Below are 22,753 nucleotides of genomic sequence, written 5' to 3'. Positions count from 1 at the left end.
TAACCTTATCTGAGCTGCTGGGCGACGTAGCTACATGTGTAGGGATGTTTGTAATTATGAAAGCAGCATCACGGGGTGGGGGTGGGGGGGTTAGAAGTGGAAAAAGAAGGTGGTATACTCCGTATATTTGCGTATACCCTGGACTACACCACTGGCTGCTGGGTTTCAACAGACATAGCGCTGACATCACAAAATGCAGACCGGGGTCAGGAAGTAAAGCAGCTGCACAGAACCTTGTTTCCCTCTGTTGGGCCAGTGTCAAAATGCCTAAATGCTGTACTGTTACATATTACAAACATTTTTTTTTTGTGTCCTGAAGTATTGTGTGACAAAAGAGTTTAAAAAAAAAAAAAAATCCTGACAGAAATATAAAACAAACGTGGATCAACCGTCTTTGGCTGAAAACGGGAGGAGAAACGGACATGACAGGATTTGTGGCGACCACTTTCTAACCAGTAAGGAAGGTGAAGTTTGTCCCAAATGGTGAACACAACCTAAAATAAAATGCTTCCATGCTTTCATTTGTCTGAGCAGTAAAATAAGATCTGCAGGACGAGATCATTCGTGATGTCAACTGCGTCAGCGCCAGGTAAATCCTACAGATTGAATGGAAAGTCTAAATTATTTAAACTATTTAAACTATATCTCAAATTTACTTGTATATATATATATATTTTTTTTTTGCCACAAAGCGATGAAAAACACTTCCTGCCGCCCATCTGAATTCCACTCATCTTCCATGTCGAATGAGTGAAAACCAGCAAAGACTGTGGTGAATTACCAAACAAACTATGTCTCAACCTGTGGAAAAGACTGGGATTGTTGTGCAAGTCAACATCAGACCTGACTTCAACATTTCTTTCTTCATTTTAAAAAACAAACAGATATAAATGTATTTATTTATTTATTTATTTACCAACTGTTCACCTGTACAGCAATATAAATAAACTTTAACAATCAATCAATCAATAAGCTTAAGAAGCTCAGTCGAACATGTAAAATGATATCCTGGTTCAGGCATGTAACACATGATGTAAAATAATAAAATGCTGAAACTGTGAAAATATAATAGCTTGACAAGCTTGGTAAAACATGTAAAAATAAACAGGAACAACACCACTTTGAAATGGTTTAGTTCAGGCAATTTGGATATCAGATAAAAAAATATAAAAAATAGAAGAGAAAGAAAACACAAACAAAAGTTCCAGTGGCTTGTTTGGTAGATTTCCATAAGAAAAAGAAATCAGTCCTACCCGTCAAGCTATTTCACACACATACCACTCCGTGTCAGTGACCTGCTCAAGCAGATTCCTTAAGCTTGTCAAACTCAGGCTTAAGCATCACTGGTAGGTTCCTGCTTAGGAAAGCAAGCATGTCAGCTCTCTCCTGTCAGTCAGCTTTGCTTGTCATGCAGGATGGTGCAGACTGTGCTAAACAGGATTTCGCTTTCGATGCTGTCGCAGAAGGTAGAGCCAACAAGGCCAGGAAACCACTGATGGTTGAATCCCAGTATTTGTATGGGTCATCTGTGGCAGGACTGGTTTCCTCTGTAAAATATTCATGCATCCGTACAGCAGTACGAGAGCTGCTCGCTGCACCAGCATCCTCCTCACGCTCTTGATGCTCCATCAGCGGTGTTGGTCCGCAAGTCTTCCTCCATTTCCTCAGCTAGTTTATCTTCCCTTGGTGGTCTGGTGGAGTCATCATGGGACAAAAATCTGAAAAAATAACATGTTGTAATCAGTTATATATTATACAAAATAATACTTCTTGTAGTAAAAATGATAATAAAAAAAACAAAAAACACAAATACGAAAAAAAGAAATCATCCGATATGCAATTATCCTCACTTTAAATTTCACATAAATTATTTGTGTGTGTAATATCTAATGTGTTTAATATGTATCAACTGTAAGTTCTATTAAAGCTGAATAAAGTTTGTCACAAAGAGTTAAATAACTTAGAAAAGCATTAAAAATGTTTTGCTATACTTTTAATTTATTGAGATTTACTTGTAATGTTAAATGAATATCGGGGCCAACATTGTTTTTAATTGTTGCATTTTGATGCAACACGCGCCGATTCAATTGCAATTTATAAACAATTATTTTGAATAATAGTTAAATGACCAAAGCAGCTGTAAAATGTGTCAGGAAGCTGGAAGTCACCCAGTCAAACAGTAAATAACAGATCATAGGAATCATATTCTATATTATTCCGATATAATAACTACTTCTTTAGCCACTAACAGCATCGCTCACCACCTTCCTCGTTACACTGTAGCATAGTTTATTTATTTCAAACCAGTTGCAGGAAATGTGATGATGATACAGATTTAGCTCTTGCAGTTTTTCAGCTTTTAACTGAAATTACTGCTTTTGAGTGAGTAGGAACCCATCTGTATTATAATGGTTTGGTTTAATTAGGAGACTGGAGTCATAACAGTTGAGAGTCGTGAAATTGTTCAGGCTTAGATATTAATCCTATCAGTCATTTCTCTGTACTTTTGTTTAAACAAAATAGATCTCCAATATACTCATAATAGTAAAATAATCCTTAAAAAGGTTGAAAATGGCATCATACAATCCAGTTAAGCAAAACAAAGATGTCTACGTGTGTCACAATAAGAGTTAATGTTAGAAATGTATTTTTAAAGCCTGGGTCAGATAAGATTTTCCAGCTTTTCATATTGTGACACTTGCACAGGGAGCCGCTCAGCAGCTGTGTGGTTGGTGGTCTGCAGTGGGAATAGAAACACTGGCTACAGCCTGACAGATTATGTTCTACGGTGTTTGCTTAAAGTGACGGATTCAGTTCTAAACCAGTCATGAGACGGTTCACTTATTTTTTTTATTTTGCCTATTTATTTTCATTCATTCTCTCTCTTATTTTAACTTCCTTCATTTTACTAATGTCAAAAATGACAATGATAAAAAAAAATCATTTTGAAAGCTCAGCTCGTGCAGCATCCTACTATGAGCATCGTCCAGCCAGTGAAGGACAGTCTTACCTTCATTCTTGTGTTAACTTTTTCTTGTTTTCTTTTTACCTCTCTTGCTCCGATGTCTTTTTGTGTTTCTTTGCTACATCAGCCACACCGTGTATTTAAAATAGCCATCATGTTTATATCCATTACTGGTGTGTGAGATGGTGCATAAAGTGAAACTCAGCTGCAACACCGTGCAGCATCCCTGAAGAAAAAAAGTTGTAGAATGCAGTTTCTCAACCTTGGCATGAACAGAAATGCACATAACAGATGCTGTTTTGTCATCAAATGAGTCCAGACCATAGAGTTTAAAGTTGGAAAGTCAAGCAATGCTTCTTTAAACCTCTGTGTTTCTGAATCATTTTGATGGCAAATTGACATTTGTTATGCATCATTCCTGAAGTCATTGCTGCCCTGCTGTGTCCCAAGGCTGAGAAACTGCACATTACAACTTTTTTTTCCAGCCAAGACCATTAAATTAAGCTGACTTGAGTTTTAAGAGGAATAGAGGTAAGTCAGAAAGAAAAAGCGAGAAATAAGACAGTATTAGACTGACTTATATTCACTGGAGGGAGCTCAGATAAGAGACAGGATGCAAGATCCGCCAAAGTTCAGTGCTGCTTCTTAAAACCAATAATATTTAAGATTACTTTATTACTTCCTTGTGAAATGAAAGAAAAACCTTTTCTACAAAGTTTAAGCAGTACTCTATTCATAGAGTGCATCACTGAGACACAGCACTTAACCCGGATGAATATAGATGCAACATAGGCTATATAGACACCACACCACTATCCAGTTTTTTATTTAGTTTCTTCTGTATAATGGCAGTATATGACACTGGGTTAAAACAATTATTTAGTAAGTAAACATCACAAAGTTTTCCCAGCTGTATGCCCTCATTACTTTCCCCTCTACAAACTCAGTCATTCAATTCATACATGTGCAAAAGGACATACCTCTCCAACTCTGGTGCGCGAGGGCCACAATGCTGCAGGTTTTCCATGCATCCCTGCTCCAACACACCTCAGACAAAAGAATCAGTCATTGTGCAGAACTTCATTGGCTGTTGGATCCATTTAATGGAGGTCAGGTGTGTTGGAACAGGGATACGTTAAAAACCTGCAGGACAGCGGCCTTTCAGAGCTGACTTTGGGCACCTCTGAGGTCGACTGTGGAAAAAACACTGTACAAAGCATCAAGTTAGAGGCTTTTAGTCAGTTCATATAACACAAAATTAATGCAAATAATAAGCACTTTAGTTCATCGTATCAAAAGTGTCTGTTAATGTTTTGTATGCTACACAGTCAAGAATATCTGTGATTGATAAATGAAATGCGGTACAAAAACAACAAATAGTACTAATGGTGCAGGACACACTAAACAAGATAATGCTTACAGACATTCAGGAATGTAAACAAATGTCTACCATCAGCCTGGTGTCTTAGGAGTAAGAATAAAGTTGGACATTTTGACTGAATATCCACAGACATCACACTTTTGTTTGGGAACTTTGATTTTGTCTCCATGCTGTTCTTCCTTCATCCAAACATAGTTGTATGAAAAGATGGAGCTGCAAGTGAAAGCTGAAAGATAAAAGCTGAAGTTGATAAAACTTTGTTTTTTAGACCCTTTTGCTATTGAAATGATTGAATTTTTTTAGAAAAAGCACCAACATGTTGACCAGAAAGATGCGATGGACTGGCGAGCTGTCCAGGGTGTACCCTGCCTTACGCCCTAAGACTGCTGGGATAGGCTCCAGCTCCCCAGCAACCCTGAATTGGATTAAGCGGTTAGGAAAATGAATGAATGTTGACCAGAAGGATTTTTTTCAGCTTTTTTGTGGGACAATACTTCCACAAAAGATGACAAGTGGGTCATCCATTTTTTTTATACAGTCTATAGTGATGGCCAAAAAAAAAAAAAAACGCTGAAAGACGTAAAGACTGTGTGTTGAACTTGGGGTATTTACCTTTAGGTTCACTGCTAGAAAGCAAATCTTCCATGCATAGTACAGATGACTTGGCAACAACTGCACTGAAACCCAGTAACCGGCTCCAATAATAGTTTAAATTTACTTCAATTATGTTTGCTTTTTCTGTTCACTGCCTTCACAACACATAGCCTCTCAGCAGACCTGTTTTCTGGTATTTTTATTCACCGTTATTTGGCGTGACAAAAAACCAGATGTGATATGAATGGCAGCTCTGTGCACAAAGCAGGTGCAGTGCATTGTTCTTCCTCACGCTCACGGAGACAAGATGAAACAGACAAATGTTATCCATCGCTGTGGCCTCATCCAGCATATTCCTGCTATATTGTGAGTACTTGGTAGACTGAGCTGTGCGTTGCCATGGAAACCAGCGCTGCTCAAGCTCATAATATTCCCCGGTGAATGGAAGAGCGAGAACGACTTCAACACAGCCATTTGTTCCAGCGGTAGAAACGCTGGTGGTTGCTGACAGGCTAGGATGTGCACAGTACAGGAAATCTGCTCTGGTCCCAGGTCAGCACGTAGCACAACAGGGGGGAGGTGAGACTCTCAATGTGACAGCCACTTAGGATGATTCACGCTACACTTCTACTCTTCTTTTTTTATTTTTCCCCTCTGCAACTTCCACATCAGCTCCACACAAACAATAAACATGGACAGAGCAGTGTAGCACAATGCAGTAAATCACCTCTTGACAGCAGTGTAAGCGCCAGCACTCTGTACGGTGAGATGAGTGTTGTCAGTTTTGGTATGTTACGTAAATGTAATATTGGAAAGGTTAGGAGGTGAGGAGTTTTCAAAGCCTTCAAAACATCTCATTTCCCATGATGTTTACTTTGAGAATGTATTTAATTTTTCTTTATTCGCCTGTCTGTAGTCCTCCCCGATTCTAGCTGGTAAATTTATTGTGTTTTGTAAAACTTACTAGTTTAAAGTTGTTTTTCATTAATTGCTGGATACTTAAGTGCTATTACTGAACTTTAGCAGATTTTCCGACTGAGGCACCCCAACTAAGTCTAATGGGATGGGATGTACTTGTAAACAATGCAAACAATGCAAGTGTGCTGTGGCCAAAATGTTCAGTACTGGAGGTCACCGCTAGGGGGCGCTGCGCGGCACTGGGACTCTGAACTACTGAAAAGGTCAATGCACCAGGAATGTTATATTTCACAATGCCAATCTATTCCTAAATATCAGGCACTAATGTGTGAGAGACACCCTTCAACAATATCTGCTATTGTGTTTGCTTCCGACCTCGTGTTCATGCTCTTGATCGCACGAGTGTCTCTTGCATTCAAGTCAACATTGCACCGAGTGCACACGACATGTTGCCTCACATCAACGTGGCGGCCTACATGCCAAAGGTAAGCTGAGTAAGTGTGGGTGCCATGATGCGTACGCAGATGTGTTAGCAATTATGTCTCAGGCCTGATTCTGCATCCGTCTTCATCTAGTCTCTTCTCTGAGCGCTCTCCAGCAAGTAAAAGTCAGTCTGAGGTTGACTCTTGTTTTGTGTTACTCTGTCACTTTCTTTCTTTCTTTTCCTATCTTCCTCCGATAATTTCTTCTCAATTTCCTTTACTAACTCAGCCACGTTGCCCCTTCAAAATGGACGTAGTGTTGCCATTCAAAATCAAATCATATCAGAAATTATTTGTATCGCACTTTTCATACGTAAAATAGCGCAAATTGCTTTACATATATTAAAACAACAAGTAAGACAATTAGATACATAATCACTCACAGACACATACTGAACACACCCCCAATCCCATGTTGCATGGCAAAACTAAGTAGTCTTCTGTCTCTTTAACCAATAATAATAATAATAATAAAAGAATAAACATCTGGCTTGGCAAACTGTGAGGACACAATATCCTGTCCAGGAGCAGGCGTTTGACACACTACTGTAGAAAGCTTTACTTTTTTTCTTGGTTGTAAAAAAGTGAAGTGTTCTTTCTTAACCTTTAGACGCTGTTAGACAGTGATGGCACCAGGAATTTACATAACTGTCGGAGGGCCATCAAAATGAGTCATAAACACAGAGTTTTAAGGTCTAATAGTTATGTAGTGTTGCAAATTTCTTTTTCAATTATATATGATTATATATTATATAATTTACTATTATATCAACTTTTATTTGCATGATTTTTATGTCATGTTTACCATGATTGTTGTTTTAAATTAGTAACAATAATATTATAATTTTTTTAATTATATGGTTTCATGTTTATCCATCACAATAAAATTTGTATGCGTAAACCTGCATGAGCATCTAGGGAAGGTGAAAGTGCAGAAAGAAAAAATTTATCAGTGGGGGTGGAATATTTTTTATGCCTCCTTCGGACCCTTAGTACCAACATGACATGGTTTAACCACCGCAGCCTACCTGCGTGTTGCTGCTGATCATGTCCATCCCTTTATGAGCACAGTGCAGCATCTTCTGATGGAAACTTCCAGCAGGAAGACGCACCATGTCACAAAGCTCACATCACCTCTAGCTGCTTTCTTCAACATGAAAACGAGTTCACTGGACTCCAACAGCCTCCACAGTCACCAGATTTACACCCAATAACATAACATTTGGTTTGGTGGAGTGTGAGATTCTGTCAGCTGGTTGAATCTATAGCACAAACAACAAAGGCTTTTCTAGAGGTACAAAGGTGTAATGATTTTAGCATTTTGGTGTTACAACAATAGTTTATCACCTTATTAGACAGCTCAGTTTAATTTCTCACCTAATTTACCTTTTTATATGGCAGGGGTGTGGGAATCTTGGCCCTTGTCCTAAAGGTTTTCGATGTCTCCTTGTCCTAACACAAGATTCAAACGAATGAATCAATGTGCAGATCTTGATGAGCTGTTGGATCCATTTGATTTGAATCAGGTGTGATGGACCAGGGATACATGTAAAACCTGCAGGATTCCAGCAACTCGAAGACCAGGGTTCCCCTGTTGTTAAATTTCCATATGTCCAGGTGAAAAATACATACAAACTTTTAAGCATTACAGGAAAATCTTGCACTAATTTGAAAGAAGAACAGAGAAACAAGACAAAAAGCTGAAAAGATTGTAGCTATGAATATAAAACTGCTTTTAGTGACCTCTGCCTCAGATGAGATTAAAGCTAAAAACATTTCTGGTTCCAAGATGCAATTATTTCACTGTGTGACGCCTAAAACTACCAGCCATGAAACCAAGCGATTAAATATAGATACTGACACAGTTTAGTTCAGAGACACAGCTTTGACACTGTTTCTATTTATTTTCAGTGGATCGGCTCACGTTCCTGCGGTGCCGAGGACCTCCTGAGCACCAGGGAAGTCTTGCAACTTACTGCGACAAAAGCGTAGTTTACTTTTTGGAAGCGTGGGTGATGGTACTTTTCCTTTGCGTGTACTGCGGCTGCAGGGTTTCACAGTGAAACTCCTTCATGTATTTGCATACTGGACTTTAAACGTATGAGTGGGAGGTATTTGGTTCATGATATCATCTGTATGCATGGCTTGTTTGTGGAGCGGCCACTCTGTCTGAGAAAACATCCATATTAAGTTAGTCAATTATTCTTACAGCTTCACCAAATTACAGCTTCAACAAAACAGCCTCAAGAGTAGGGATGCAGCTATCCATGATTGTTCTGACTTTAAACAAGGCAATGAAAAACAAATGGTTTCACCAGAAATGACATCACCTAGGGATATGATTACAAAATATGAAAAGCTGAAGATCGCTTCATTATGTAAATATAGTCACCAAATCAAATAAATGAATAAATGTTTTTTTATTTTGTCTTAAACAGATGAAACTCCAAAGTGCCAAATAATCAAACACGCCCCCTCACCTGGTTTTTGAGACTCAAACCAGCAACCTTCTTGCTGTCAGGTCGCTGTTTTAACTACTATTTCACTTTATATTGTTCTCTGGCATTTTATTCATTTTGTAAGAGCACATTCACACTGTTGCCGTTGGCTCCGCTTTAGGGACCATGATCCACTTTCAGTGATTCTTAATACGTTTGGCGTCGTATGAACACTGACCGCACTCTGCCAATCGCAATAAAGCATAAAGAAGATGAAGGAAGTAATGCAGGTTATGGTTTGGGCAGGAGGAAACACAACAGCATGTGTTCAGAAAACGTATGTTCTGCACACCAAGACCATGCATGGGTTCAATTTCAAACCCACCCAAGATGAATTGTTTCATTACTGTGTTGTTCAAAGAATATTCATTAGTTCCATCTTGTTTCACTGCTAAATGGATAAGTTCTCCAGAGGTTGCTGGTCTTGTGGTTTTGGAGCCTTTACCTCGTCTGCTACTTGCTTTTCGTAAGTCATCGTTTAACTTAATGTTTTAATGAATACAACTTGCTGCACGGTGGCGCAGTGGTTAGCACTGTGGCCTCACAGCAAGAAGGTCACTGGTTCAATCCTTGGCTGGTTTGGTCAGTGGCCTTTCTGTGTGGAGTTTGCATGTTCTCCCCGTGTATGCGTGGGTTCTCTCCGGGTACTCCGGCTTCCTCCCACCATCCAAAGACATGCATGATAGGTTAATTGGTTACTCTAAATTGCCCCTAGGAGTGAGTGTGAGCGTGAGTGTGGTTGTTCGTCTCTCTGTGTGGCCCTGCGATGGATAGGCTCCAGCTTCCCCGCGACCCTGAATTGGAATAAGCGGTTCAGAAAATGAATGAATGAACTTGCAGCCCGCTCCATCTCTCTCTCTCTCTCTCTCTGAAGGGAAGCGTTCAGAAGTATTTTGTGAACATCTTGTAAAGCGGACAGCAGCACAGCAAGGCGCATTTCTACTCCAGCCAGGATAATGAAACAAGTTTTTCAGCACGGCAACTTGGGAACGAGTGCTGGTTAATATGTAATGTTTATTGGCTGCAGTAACATCTGTTTTTCATGCTCAGTTGTCTGACAAGATAAAGAAAAATTATGTTTGTGCAGCAGCCTACAGTCACAGAGGAAGACACCTTATGTCACTACTAATATTTTCCATGGCACTACATCATGGAAAGTCATTAATAAAGTACAACTGTTATCACTGATCTGGATTCTATAGGATTTTTCAAGTTCAGTTTAATTAATTTGGCAATTTTGTTTTGGGACAAAGTAGAAAAAGTAGACTTCTATGAACAATCATGAATGTTTTCATGCTGCAAACTGTTTAACAGTGAAGAAACGACAAATCACAAACAACCATAAAGCGCCAAATGTTGGTAAATGTCACGCAGAATGTTCCTATCTCCTATCTTTTATTTCATTTTATTACATTTAAATTTACTTTTTATGTCTTTACTTTTGGATAAAGGAATCAATGTACTCTGATTCTGATGTGCTTTTATTTTATAAGTAATTACAGTCATGTTACTGTGAAACTGACATATTTAGTTATTAAAATTTTATTCTTATTAAAGATATAAAACAAGTATATTCTGTAGAAACTTGTATAACTTAATGATCTTATCCATCCATCCATCCATTCTCCACCGCTTATCTGGGGTCGGGTCACGGGGGCAGCAGCCTAAGCAGGGAAGCCCAGACCCCTCTCCCCAGCCACATCTGCCAACTCTCCAGGGGGGATCCTGAGGCGTTCACAGGCCGACCGAGAGATATAATCCCTGCAGCATGTCCTGGGTCTTCCTCGGGGTCTCCTCCTGGAGGGACGTGCCCGGAACATCTCACCAGGGAGGTCCAGGAGGCCTCCTGACCAGATGCCCGAGCCACCTCAACGGGTTCCTCTCGATGCAGAGCAGCAGTGGCTCTACTCTGATCTCCTCCCGGATGACCGAGCTTCTCACCCTATTTCTAAGGGAGCGCTCGGCCACCCAGCGGAGGAAACTCATTTCAGCCGCCTGTATACGTGATCTCGTTCTTTCAGTCACGACCCACAGCTCATGACCATAGGTGAGGGTAGGAACGTAGATCGACTAGTAAATCAAGAGCTTCGCCTTCTGGCTCAGCTCCTTCTTCACCACGACAGATCGGAGCAGAGTCCACATGATTGCAAACGAACTGATTCGCCTGTCAATCTACCGCTCCATCCTTCCCTCACTCGTGAACAAGACCCTGAGATATTTAAACTTCTCCATTTGAGGCAGAACCTTACTCCTGACCCGGAGAGGGCAATCCACCCTATTCCGGCTGAGGACCATGGTCTCAGATTTGGAGGTGCTGATTCTCATCCAAGCCGATTCACACTCAGATGCGATACGCTCAAGTGAGAGCTGGAAATCATGGCAAGATGATGCCAACAGGGCCGCCTCATCCACAAAAAGCAGGGACCCAATCCTGAGGCCACCAAACCGGGACCACGACCCCAAAGAGGACCACTGTTCCGCAACCATGACCAAAATCACACTTCTCCTCCTCAATCCGAGATTCTACTACTTGATGGACCGTCGTCTCCAAGACCCTTAAATAGACCTTACCAGGGAGGCTGAGGAGTGTGATTCCTCAGGGTTGGGGGTTGTATATAGTATAATCCTTTTAGTACTTTCGAATTAGTGTAGAACCAGGTGGGAATTGCTGTGTTTTATCAAAGTTTTAATTGTTTTGTTTCTAAATGACTTTGTGCTACATTATAAAATGTGCGGTATAAAGGCGCCAGACTGATTGATCAACTGACTGATTGCACATTACTACATGAAATGTAAAGGGCAACTGTTCTAAATGTTTCACGTAAATAAACTATTCCTACAGCTTTGTTTCAACTGCTACGTTTACATGGGAGTTTTATTCCTCTTTAATTCTGAATTAAGTTAATTCTGCTTTAAACTGATGAAAAACAACCATGTAAAACCTTAATTCCTAATGCAAATTTCTATTGTAAATGGCTGGTTTATTCGCATTTTAATTCCAAACTATTTAATTCCTCTGTCATGTAAACCTTAATTCCACTCTAAGTTAATTCTGGTCGTTTTGCACATGCTTGTTACCTTGTCCTGGCCCGATGACGTGTTGTTTTGCCTCTGATGTTTGGTGATCTGTCTTTCTTCTCCTTCTCATTTGGTGCAAAAAGTGAATTAGTATGCCCGTGCTGAGCCGGTACTTCAAAATTATAATAAAAATAGAGGCGAAACTGGTACTTTTTATGTAGTTTTTACATGTACGACTGAAAAGACGAGAAGCAGGGAGCAAACTTTGTTTATTTCTGGTATATGTCACAAGTCACATGTGTCCTCTGTTCAATCAGAACCCTTCCCAACCCACCGCTCTAAAGAGGAATTAAGTCAGGACCTGTTTCATGTAAAACTCTATTCTGAATTATTTTCATGTAAACTCGTAGGAGAATACATTAATTCTGAAAAATTTAATTCCGAATTATTAATTCCGAATTAAAAAGCATCTTGTAACCATACCACTGTCATGCTTTCCATCCTCGCCTTGCATTGAACTAAACCAGCCATGGCTTCTCTGCCTGCTAATTCATAACCTCTACCTCGTTTCCTTTCTCACAGGCTTGAATCCACCCAGAAACCTCATGGAGCATGATGTGGAGAGCCCAGCCGTCATCAGGAAGCCCAAGTTGCCAAAGCAGGCCCGAGAGGACCTGCCTAAACAGTTGGCAGAAATAGACCGAGCCAAGAAAATCCAGCGGTACGTTCAGAAAGATGGCAAATGCAATGTCCATCACGGGAATGTGCGAGAGACATACCGCTATCTGACGGACATTTTCACCACGCTGGTAGACCTCAAATGGAGGTTTAATCTCTTCATCTTCGTTTTGGTGTACACAGTGACATGGCTCTTCTTCGGCTTCATGTGGTGGCTTATCGCTTACCTCCGGGGTGACTTGGACCATATAGCAGACAACCAATGGACTCCATGTGTCAATAACCTCAACGGGTTTGTATCAGCTTTTCTGTTCTCCATTGAGACGGAGACAACCATTGGTTATGGATATAGGGTCATCACGGACAAATGCCCCGAGGGGATAGTTCTACTTTTAGTTCAGTCAGTGTTGGGCTCTATTGTGAATGCCTTCATGGTGGGCTGCATGTTTGTTAAGATCTCGCAGCCCAAGAAACGAGCTGAGACACTTGTCTTTTCCACCCATGCGGTCATCTCAATGAGAGATAGTCGACTGTGCCTGATGTTCAGAGTCGGAGACCTTCGAAACTCGCACATCGTTGAGGCTTCGATCAGAGCCAAACTTATCAAGTCTAAGCAGACCAAGGAGGGGGAGTTCATTCCTCTAAACCAGACGGACATGAACGTGGGTTACAACACGGGAGATGACCGGCTCTTCCTCGTGTCTCCACTCATCATCTGTCACGAGATAAACCAGCACAGCCCCTTCTGGGAAATCTCACAGGCTCACCTAGCCAAGGAGGAGCTGGAAATCGTTGTCATCTTGGAGGGGATGGTGGAGGCTACAGGTGAGCACTCTCTTTCATGAAGTCAGACAAATGACCACAGTTAGGTTCATTTGTGATGTCATTAAGAGCTAATAACAATTGTTCATGTTAGTCAGAACATTTTAGGACAGGGGTGCTCAAGTCTGGTTCTCAAGATCTAGCATCCTACACACACCTGAATCACACAATTGGCTCGTTACCAGGCCTCTGCAGAGCTGGATGACATGAAGAGAGAATTCAGCTGTTAGATTCAGGTGTGTCGGAGAAGAGATGCATCTAAAAGTTGCAAGAAAGTAGATCTCGGCACCAGACTTGGACACCCCTGTATAAGAAAATACAAAAATATGTGTTGAATTGTAACAGATAGAGGCTCATTTGGGATCACACATATGTTATTGCAATGCATGAACACAGTGATGCAGTGTTTCAGAATTTTTTGTTATTTTTTTAATTTTTTTTTCTTTATTTAGGTCAATTTAACACACAATACAATCACAAGTAGTTTCGTTTGTTTTAGCCATGTTCACAACATGGCCCCTGGCGTGCTGAATTGAGTGTTTTCTCATTTACAGTAATTATTTGGCTGATTTTACTCTGTCTAATCTGTAATATAATCTGTAAAATACACAAGGATTTCAGCATCTTTAAGAGTAAAAATGTGTAAAACTGATTTGGAAACAGTGGGTTTTTTTCTCTGTACCCTAACTTTAAAAGCCTTGTATTTTATAGCAGGCCATAGATCTGCACATCCTAGGTGAAATTGATTCATGTTGATTTTCTGAGGATTTAGCCCTCTGTACTTAAAAATCTCCAAACTAAGTTGAGTCCTTGTGAAGAACAGTACATCCTGTTGGCTGCTTTGACAATGCTCCCCTGTTATCGGTGCTCAGCAGCCCATCTTTCTAACAATAATCTGTTTTGTAAGATTATTTGGTTTGAGCCACTTCTTCCAGATGAATGTTAACCAGTGAATGGATTGTCAGGAAATTCAGTCCAGAGATTCATTCCTCTGAGAGGATACACTCTGACTCTTCTTCACACACGAACATTAATTGTCCTGACAGTTGGGCTGAGTCTTTGTCAGCAGTGTGAAATGGGTGTGACGTAATGTGACGTAATGTTTTTTAATGTGTACCTGTGCCAGTGGGTTCACTGGGTTCCTCTGCATTTCAGTGTTTGCAGCTTATGTAATAAAACCTCGCTGTAGTGGTCAAAGCTCAAGCTAATAAGTTAATTACAAGCTAACCCGGCGTGATTGACAAGGATGCAATGCTTTAAAACTCAATGTCAATTCTTGGCGCAGCAATCTGACACAAGGTTAATCACATTTGTTGTTTTGGTGCTTCTGTTTGAAAATATTGAACTATTAACAACTTTCCACAGCAAGTTAGGTCAGCAAAGCAAAGGAATTAACTAACAATTTAATTTAGCAATGAAAGACTCCATTTTCTGTCCAAAGTGAATGAGAAACGAAACTTTTGATGCCTGCAATGGCTTACATCAGCATGATAGAGGATTTATTCAAAGAGAAGCAATCCATTGGTTTTATATGAATCGGTTTATACAGCTGTCATAAATTGGACTAATGTGGATCAAATGGATTTGTTGTAATATAATTATTATTTGGGCCCCACTGAATTATACTGAATTGGACTGTGCCTGTAAAAGTGATCCAGGATTACTTTACTGTGAATTTTATTTCCAAATAAAGCAGAATTCAGCTGAACTAAATTCAATTTCATAATATCCTTTTGGAGAAAAGAACACAAAAAAAAACACAAAGTGCCAAGTAACAGCATGGACCTTAGCCTTGAGAAAAGTTATACACCTCTGTAATGTGCTGTAGGCTGATTACATCGCAGAGTTTTGGTACATTTGGCCAGAAAGGTTGTGTATATACAACATAGAATGTATCTGCAAAGCCTCCATTGGTTTACTGACTTGAAATACCTTCAAAACGCTGTAATATCTAACTAATAATAATTTTTAAAAAATCAATAAAATAAACTCAAAGCCCATTTTAAATTACTTTTTCCAAAGAAAGGGGTCTCAAACAAAACTGTTTTGTTGTTAATTATCACATCATTGTGATTTAGCGCGAAGCACTACTGCCTCACATGATTTGTTATTTTCTCTTTATGTTGTGACCCCTGCATCTAATGTTGTGTGACAGGTAAAAACAAACATCAGCTGGAACCGTAACTTTGTTTGCTAATATTAAGGAAATGAGAAACTAAACCTTTTCTGAAACTAAACCTTCACCGTACCCAAATAAAAGTCCTGTTTATTGTACACCAATGAAGCACAAAAGCCTAATCTGCTGTGTCATCTGCCTCCACAATATTTGCAAGCAGTCTTAAAATCTTTGCGGTTTAGAGAGACTACAAAGGCTGGCACACATTGTTCACCCTTTCAGAACAGTCAATAAGAAATGTTAAAATAACATCTGGTATGCAGCAGCAGTATTTAAGTTTAGTCGTGTGTTATAACCAATAACACATGGTAGTTCTAGATGTGTGTATCTTGAGTGAGCCCACGACCATAAGCTATGCTGACAAATCTAAATTTATCCAAATTGTACTCTAATAATATATGCTTTTATCTTCACAAACAGAATGAAACAGGCTTCAAGATGAAATAAAAAAACTAAATGAACTAAAAAATTTATATAAAGATTGATGTTGCATGTTATATGTCCTGAGCTGAGAAAATCTGCAGAGCAAAGATGCACACTCAGAAGCAGGGCAACTAAATCTGAAGTACAAACAGGACATGTGTGAGAAATACAACAGCTGAGAAAATTAACACACGAAACTACATATTAGTATATTAGATAAAAACATCTTAAGATGTGTGATGTGAGTTTAGTATGCAGTCATTTGTCCCACTGCCAGTTTGAATAAAATCAAATGAAAGTATTACGTAATGGCTTAGTGGCGTGTTTTGAAGCAGCTGCTGGAGTCTCACAGATGACTCTGTCTGCAACAGACAGCTGAGCCAGAATTTCATGATTAATGTAAAATGTCAACTAATCTCTGCTGGAGCAATTATTAACAGTTAACTAATCTAGGAAGAAATGTATTTATTAAATTACAAAGTGAAGTCCCTATAGGCTATAGACCAATAAATTTATTATGCTAAAACATTAAACCTGGGTAAGTGACTATGTTTGAGCACTTCGTTTGCTTTCATATTCAGCATGAAACTATTTTTTTTGTTAATGTAACAACACAATGGAGGTCTTGGTACATACCAGAAGGACAATTTTAGGTTAAAATTTCTAATTTTAAGGTATTTCATAGAGTTTCCTATCAAGGGTTAAACTTTATATGAAAGTGACAAACAGCGCAGTGTGTTTTAATCTGATTTTGAATTTAAACACTTGCTCATTTAACTCTTTAAATTTAACTCTTTAAATGATTTTTTTTCTCTTAAGTCAGCTATAGGTTGAAGAATCCCTGGTATCTGGTTAGTTTTCAGTAATGCTAAAGCTAGCTCTTGATTTGCAAGTTACTGCCAAAGTTACAATGATTTGTACTTTTCTAAATGTGGGTGATAAAAGTACTAACTATGCATAGTCATTGTTACTAGATGCTGACAGTTGTCAGCAGCTTAGCACTCTCAGCTAACATAGCACTAACAGCTAACTGCTGGGAGCTAAGCTAACAGCTAATCAGTATGAGAAAGGGGCTAATTTTTCACCATCTACATCAACTATTACCTAAAAACATCATCACACTTCAATGAACCTTCATATTGTGTATTTTTATGCCCTATAATTTTTTTAATCAATATTGAGTTTGTGTTCATGTTTTATTAACTTCAAAAGACCCATATTGCAAACTCAGTCAGGGCTGGGTTACTTAATGTAACACAAAAGTCCATCTTTCTGGTGGCCCCAAGCGGCAACCTCCAGCAGTTAAAAGTGAAGCCTATGCGGAAGTACATAAAACTGCAGTTCCCCTTCATCCTTTAGGGGCTGCAAAACAGAGCTAATCCCCATAGACTCCCATGTTAAAAAGACCAACTTCACAGCAGAAATAAACATGTTTACAGCCTGGTTCAAAAATCCATTTTAGGTTTAATAGGTCAGGTTTACCTTCAGGACAACTGTGGGGGGAGTGAATTTTTTTCTAACTCGCCCGTTTAAAAGTAATTTAATCTCAAAGTTCAACATATTTAGGGGTGTGTCCTTTTAATTGACAGGTACCCCCGCTTGAAGTTAGAAGAATATAGAACAACCACGGTTTTTAGCCGGTTAACAACGTGACTTAGCTTTAGCCCGCTTAGCTTCGTTAGTTGGGTAGCTCGGTTAGCTTTTAGCTACAGAAAGCTCGGAGTTCGCTCGATGTCAATCATCCACCATGACGCTCACAGCCCCCCTCTCAGCTCCACCTCTTTGCCCATATTTGTATTTTCCGGGTGAGACGACGCGCATGTCCCTGCCAAAATGGCGATTGTTGGAACCGCCCACCGAGCTTCAATTCAGCTCTTCAGAAACCTACGGGTGACGTCACGGAGACTACGTCCATCTCTTTATATACAGTACATGGGTGGCCCTGTACTGAATAGCAGTTAGCTTAGCTAACCAACAGATTTTCTCCTGGGTTCTACAAACTGAGAGAAAGGTGTCTACCAATGAGATGGCATTATTATTGATTAGGGCTACCGTTTTGTTTTTTTTTTATCAAATAGAAAGCACCTTCATACTATCTGAGCTAACATTCACATTTTTAAAACTTATTTTACTTGTCACATTTGAATGCTTTCACCAAATTAAGTGACCCATAAACAGAACATTAATAAAAAAATAAAAAAACAAAAAGAAAAACAGTACACTTCGATTGATCAAATACAGGATAAATTAATAGGATTTTTAACCATTTATCAGGCACACATTGAAAATTGAAATTTGTATTTTCAACTATTAAATGAGTGTTATCATAATATAGGAGTATAATAAAGGACTGAAATGTATACTTTTTTTCTAAAATAACAAAAGCTATACATGAGTAAAAGCTATGGGTACAACAGTAAGTTATCAGTTTTAAACTTTTCTTTTTTTCATTTTAATGCTGAAGACTGATCTTCAGTAAAGTAACGGAGATGTAGTCTGATCTTTGAGAGGAGAACTTCTCTGATTCTCTGATTTCTAGCATGCAGATGCATTTCTATGTCCAGTGATGAAGTTAACGACTGAGTTTTCATCTTCTAATGAACTCAGTGGTTAACAGATGGTCTCTGTTAGGAGAGTCGTAGTCATTATATATCAATTTAAATTCTTGGTAATGGTAACTTGAAAATAACCTTACATTTCTCATTCTTTTCTGCGTTGTGTATATTAAGTGAAACTGTGCTGCCTTGACCTAAATGCTAACATCAGCGTGACAGCATGCTCACAGAGAGACTAACACTTCAGTGAAATATCAATCCGATTCTTGGAAGAATGACTCCCATCTCGTTACTCTGTTGTTTGTGTGGGAGAGGGGGAACCTTTAGCCAATGCAATGAGCTTGTTTTAATGTTCGTGACATCCTTTCCTAGAACACATGGCGGTCTGCTGTTTTCTTATTCACACCATTTGGCCAGCAGGCCATGCAGCATTGATGAATCCCTGCCTGTCTAAAGCAGCAGAGGATTTTTAATCTTTTCTGCACATCGGAGCAATCATGCTGTTAGTCTAGACTTCACCATCTTTAGCACTTTACACCTCACCCGCTTTGCAAATTCCTTTGTCAGTGGTATGTTTCAAGCTACTTCACTCCTGCAAACTTCAGACTTAATTAAAACTTGTGACTTCCCCAGAAGCTTGCTTGGCAATACTCAAATTAACGTTCTACACTCTTTGATGCTTTGTCTTCCCAAAATTCTGACTCTTTCTCCAATGTTGCTTTGGATTTTAGTCCACTTGGGCATTGTCAGTCAAATCAGCTGGCCGTAACCAACCAGCAACTTGGGCAAAAAGGATAAAAAGAAGAAAGACCGATCCAAAAAGACTTCTTTTCTCTTTTTTTAACATTTAAAATACCAGTTTGAGGAAGCAGAGACAGAGCCTGTAACCAAAATTGAGCAAAAATGTACAAAAAAATTACCAACTTGACAAACCCAGTAACATATGACAAGATCTATCTGCTGTCAACATGATGTCAACTGCTAATTGTTTTTATTGAAACATTATTAATATTTCCTTCTTATTAACACTGTCAGTTTTGACCAAAAGTTGCAAAAACTTTTAAAAACTACCGCAGCCAAAAGCCTGAACTGGAGCACTGCAGTGAAAGTGCAGCTCAGGCTCAGGCTTAGCATTTATCCGATAAAGATATTCCTCTGAGGTATGTCTGTGTGGACAACTCAGATAAAGTGAATGATGTTGTGTTGATGGTGGGGGATGAAAAGTCAGAGGATAATCAGGCCTGTTACAATCCAACTAGCAGAGGACATGAAATGTCAACAGTAAATGTCATGGCAATCCATCTAATAGCCGTGTAATCCACCAACATTACTGTCATTAGAGAAACTGCTATCATGACCTAACGAGCTCCGATTGTTCTGCCTGAAAGGCCATGAGTGTGGTGACATGTCTTGAAATCTGGATGCAATGCTTTAAAAGGTGAAGTCTCACTGTTTCATTTTCTGAGAGGACTTTGAAGTGAGCTGTAGATGTACAGAAACTCTGCAAGGTGAAAACAACAGCATTAGTGGGGTGTCATTAAGCTGCTCTAAAGGGTTCTCACTGTAGACATTCAACAGCAATGCAGACAGTCTGTAGAAGATTTAATATGTACAGTCTCGGTAGCAACCCGGAAGGTCCCGTAGGAGATAACAGAGAGCAGAATGAGAAAGGAAGGAGGGCTTTTACAGAGATAGAACAGAAAGCCTCAGGAAACATCATCTAAAACGTTTAGTGAACCAACTCCAAGGTTTTTCTGAGTTAACAAAAGTGTGCTGGTGTTGTTTTTATTTTCTTCTTCGAGACTGCTCACTTTGTAAATTACTTAATATTATAAAGAAAGGATCTATTATTAACATTTCATTTTCAAAATATTCCCCAGAAAATAGTTAGAAAATTCAGTTTGAAGCATCGCGGTGCAAGAGAGTGATCTCAGTGGTCATTCTTCATCCTGACGTCTGGCAGTATCTGACGCTGTGGATGGTGGTGTGCATGGAGTGATGCTAATAGCCTCATGCTGGCTGCTACTCCTTTCAGAAGGAATGACACTTTTTTTTTTACTTAGGAATGAGCAAATCTCTTCCAAACTTTATGATATGCACATGATCAGTTGTTGATACTATTATCTATTTAGCCAATGGCACGGCTGCAACTCACTGCATCCAGTCATGATGATTTGGAGTCCAAACTGGGCATCAGAATCAGGAAGAAATGAGATTAAAGTTACTCAGAATGGTTGTTTGTAACAAGGGGGACTATTTCAGAAAAGATCTGCAGGGGTACACATTGGACAGGTCACCAGTCCGTTGCACGTCCAACACAAAGAGAATCATTCATGCTCACATATACAACATGCAACCTCCACACAAAAAAGGCCAAACTTCGAACCAGGAACCCTCTTGCTGTGAGGCAATAATGCTAATGACCATAACACTGTGCAGCCCAGTAAGTCTGTAATAAACAGTTCAGAACAATGAAACATTTCCATTGCACCATCATGCAGGCTATTTCATGCTGTTACCTGACTGCATGCATGCTATTTCACAGCCTCAATCAATTTAACAGTTGTTTAAGTGTTGACTGAGTAGTGGCTGCAGGTCCGCCTTACGTTGGCTGACATTAGTTCAATTCAATTCAATTCAATTCAATTCAATTCAATTCAATTCAATTCAATTCAATTCAATTCAATTCAATTCAATTCAACTTTATTTGTATCGCGCCACTTCACAACCATGTTGTCACAGGGCACTTTACATACACAAATCAACATACACATCATTTCGAGCCAATTCATACATATCCTATACTAGAAACCAACTGATTGCATCGAGTCATGACTTCGATCCAATCCTCCATCCTGAGCATGCACGCAGCGACAGTGGGAAGGAAAAGTTTACCAGAATCTCTTGTTTCTGTTGAAATCACATCAGAATATGTCTTTCTGCTGTCCATTGCTAAAACACAGCCATCAGTTTACTGAGTAACTGAAAGAAAGATGGTCCTGATTGGATCTGAGCAGCTTTCTTTCTATTTGTACTTCCATGGACAAGGGAACTGCTAATAGCTAATTCAACCCTCTTCTGATGTTCCCAGTGTGCCAATAAAAATGAACTTGCCGTAACACAGTGAACGCCAGTTTAAGTGGGACCATAAGGCCCATATTTCGGTTTGCTGGTAATTAGGATGAAGGATGCAGCTTGAACCCAACACAGTGTTAAAACCCTTCATGCTGTTTGCAGGTATGACGTGCCAGGCCAGGAGCTCCTACGTCAGCAGCGAGATCAAATGGGGTTACCGCTTCACGCCCGTCCTGACGCTGGAGGACGGCTTCTACGAGGTGGATTACAACAGCTTCCATGAAATCTACGAAACTGACACTCCCACCTGCAGTGCCAAAGAGCTCGCTGACATGGCCAACCGGGCTCGCTTGCCCCTGACGTGGTCACTGGCCAGTAAGCTTAGCCAGCAGGGGCTCCCCGAGTCTGAGCAGGAGGGCCAGGAGACAAAAACCAACACAGATGATGAGGGAAAGAGCCAGCAGACTGAGAGGAATGGAGATATTGCCAACTTAGAGAGTGAGTCCAAAGTGTAGCGAGTTCTTTATGATAGGCAGCGAGCTCACAGGTTTATATGAGATCACTGGACGGAACTGCTCGCAAAGGATGGCCACACAGTGATGACCAACGAACATAGTAGACCAAGTATCCTTCATTAAGAACCGCTTCTTCTCAGTGATTCACACTTACCGCTAGAAGCAACAAACGACGTAGACATGTGTCCCACCGCTGGACTGAAAACCATCTGCGGCAAATGCATGTTTAAAATATAATGTGATGTCCTCCTGATGAGATTCTTATTATTTTTTCTATTAAAATATTCCTAGGGGCATTTGCTTAAGTATTTTTGTATATAATATAAACAGTTTTGAATTCTTTGTTTAGTTGCGATGTGAATATTCGACCAATGTTTGATACTAATAATACACTTAGGTTAGATCTGTATATATTATATGCCTTACTGTGTGTATAAAGCTTTCATTATTTGTTTTTCAGAAATATATCTAAGCATGTATAAACATTATCTGCAGTTAATTTATCTTGTATGGTGTATATACTGTATAACAATAATGTTATAAGGAAAATGTACATCTCAGTGGATGCAAACTCTAGTTTAAACCAATGATCATTTTTTCCCCTAATAATAAGTGTTTGTTTTAAGGTAGTACTACATGAAGACATGACTTGC

General features: G+C 39.5%; 1 protein-coding gene across 1 annotated transcript; it reads left to right on the top strand.

Moving 5' to 3' along the window:
* Positions 1-12,446: 12,446 nt before the first annotated feature.
* On the top strand, positions 12,447-22,100 carry kcnj6 (potassium inwardly rectifying channel subfamily J member 6; the record flags this gene model as incomplete). Its single annotated transcript, XM_079248253.1, has 2 exons — positions 12,447-13,359; positions 21,748-22,100. Exons 1-2 carry the CDS (start codon positions 12,462-12,464, stop codon positions 22,098-22,100), a joined length of 1,251 nt encoding a protein of 416 aa, XP_079104379.1. The 5' UTR covers positions 12,447-12,461.
* Between the last annotated feature and the right edge of the window lie 653 nt (positions 22,101-22,753).

The sequence above is a fragment of the Telmatherina bonti genome, assembly GCF_933228915.1.
Source record: "Telmatherina bonti genome assembly, chromosome: 10".
NCBI lineage: Eukaryota > Metazoa > Chordata > Actinopteri > Atheriniformes > Telmatherinidae > Telmatherina > Telmatherina bonti.
This window is presented reverse-complemented; position numbering and strand designations above follow the sequence as displayed.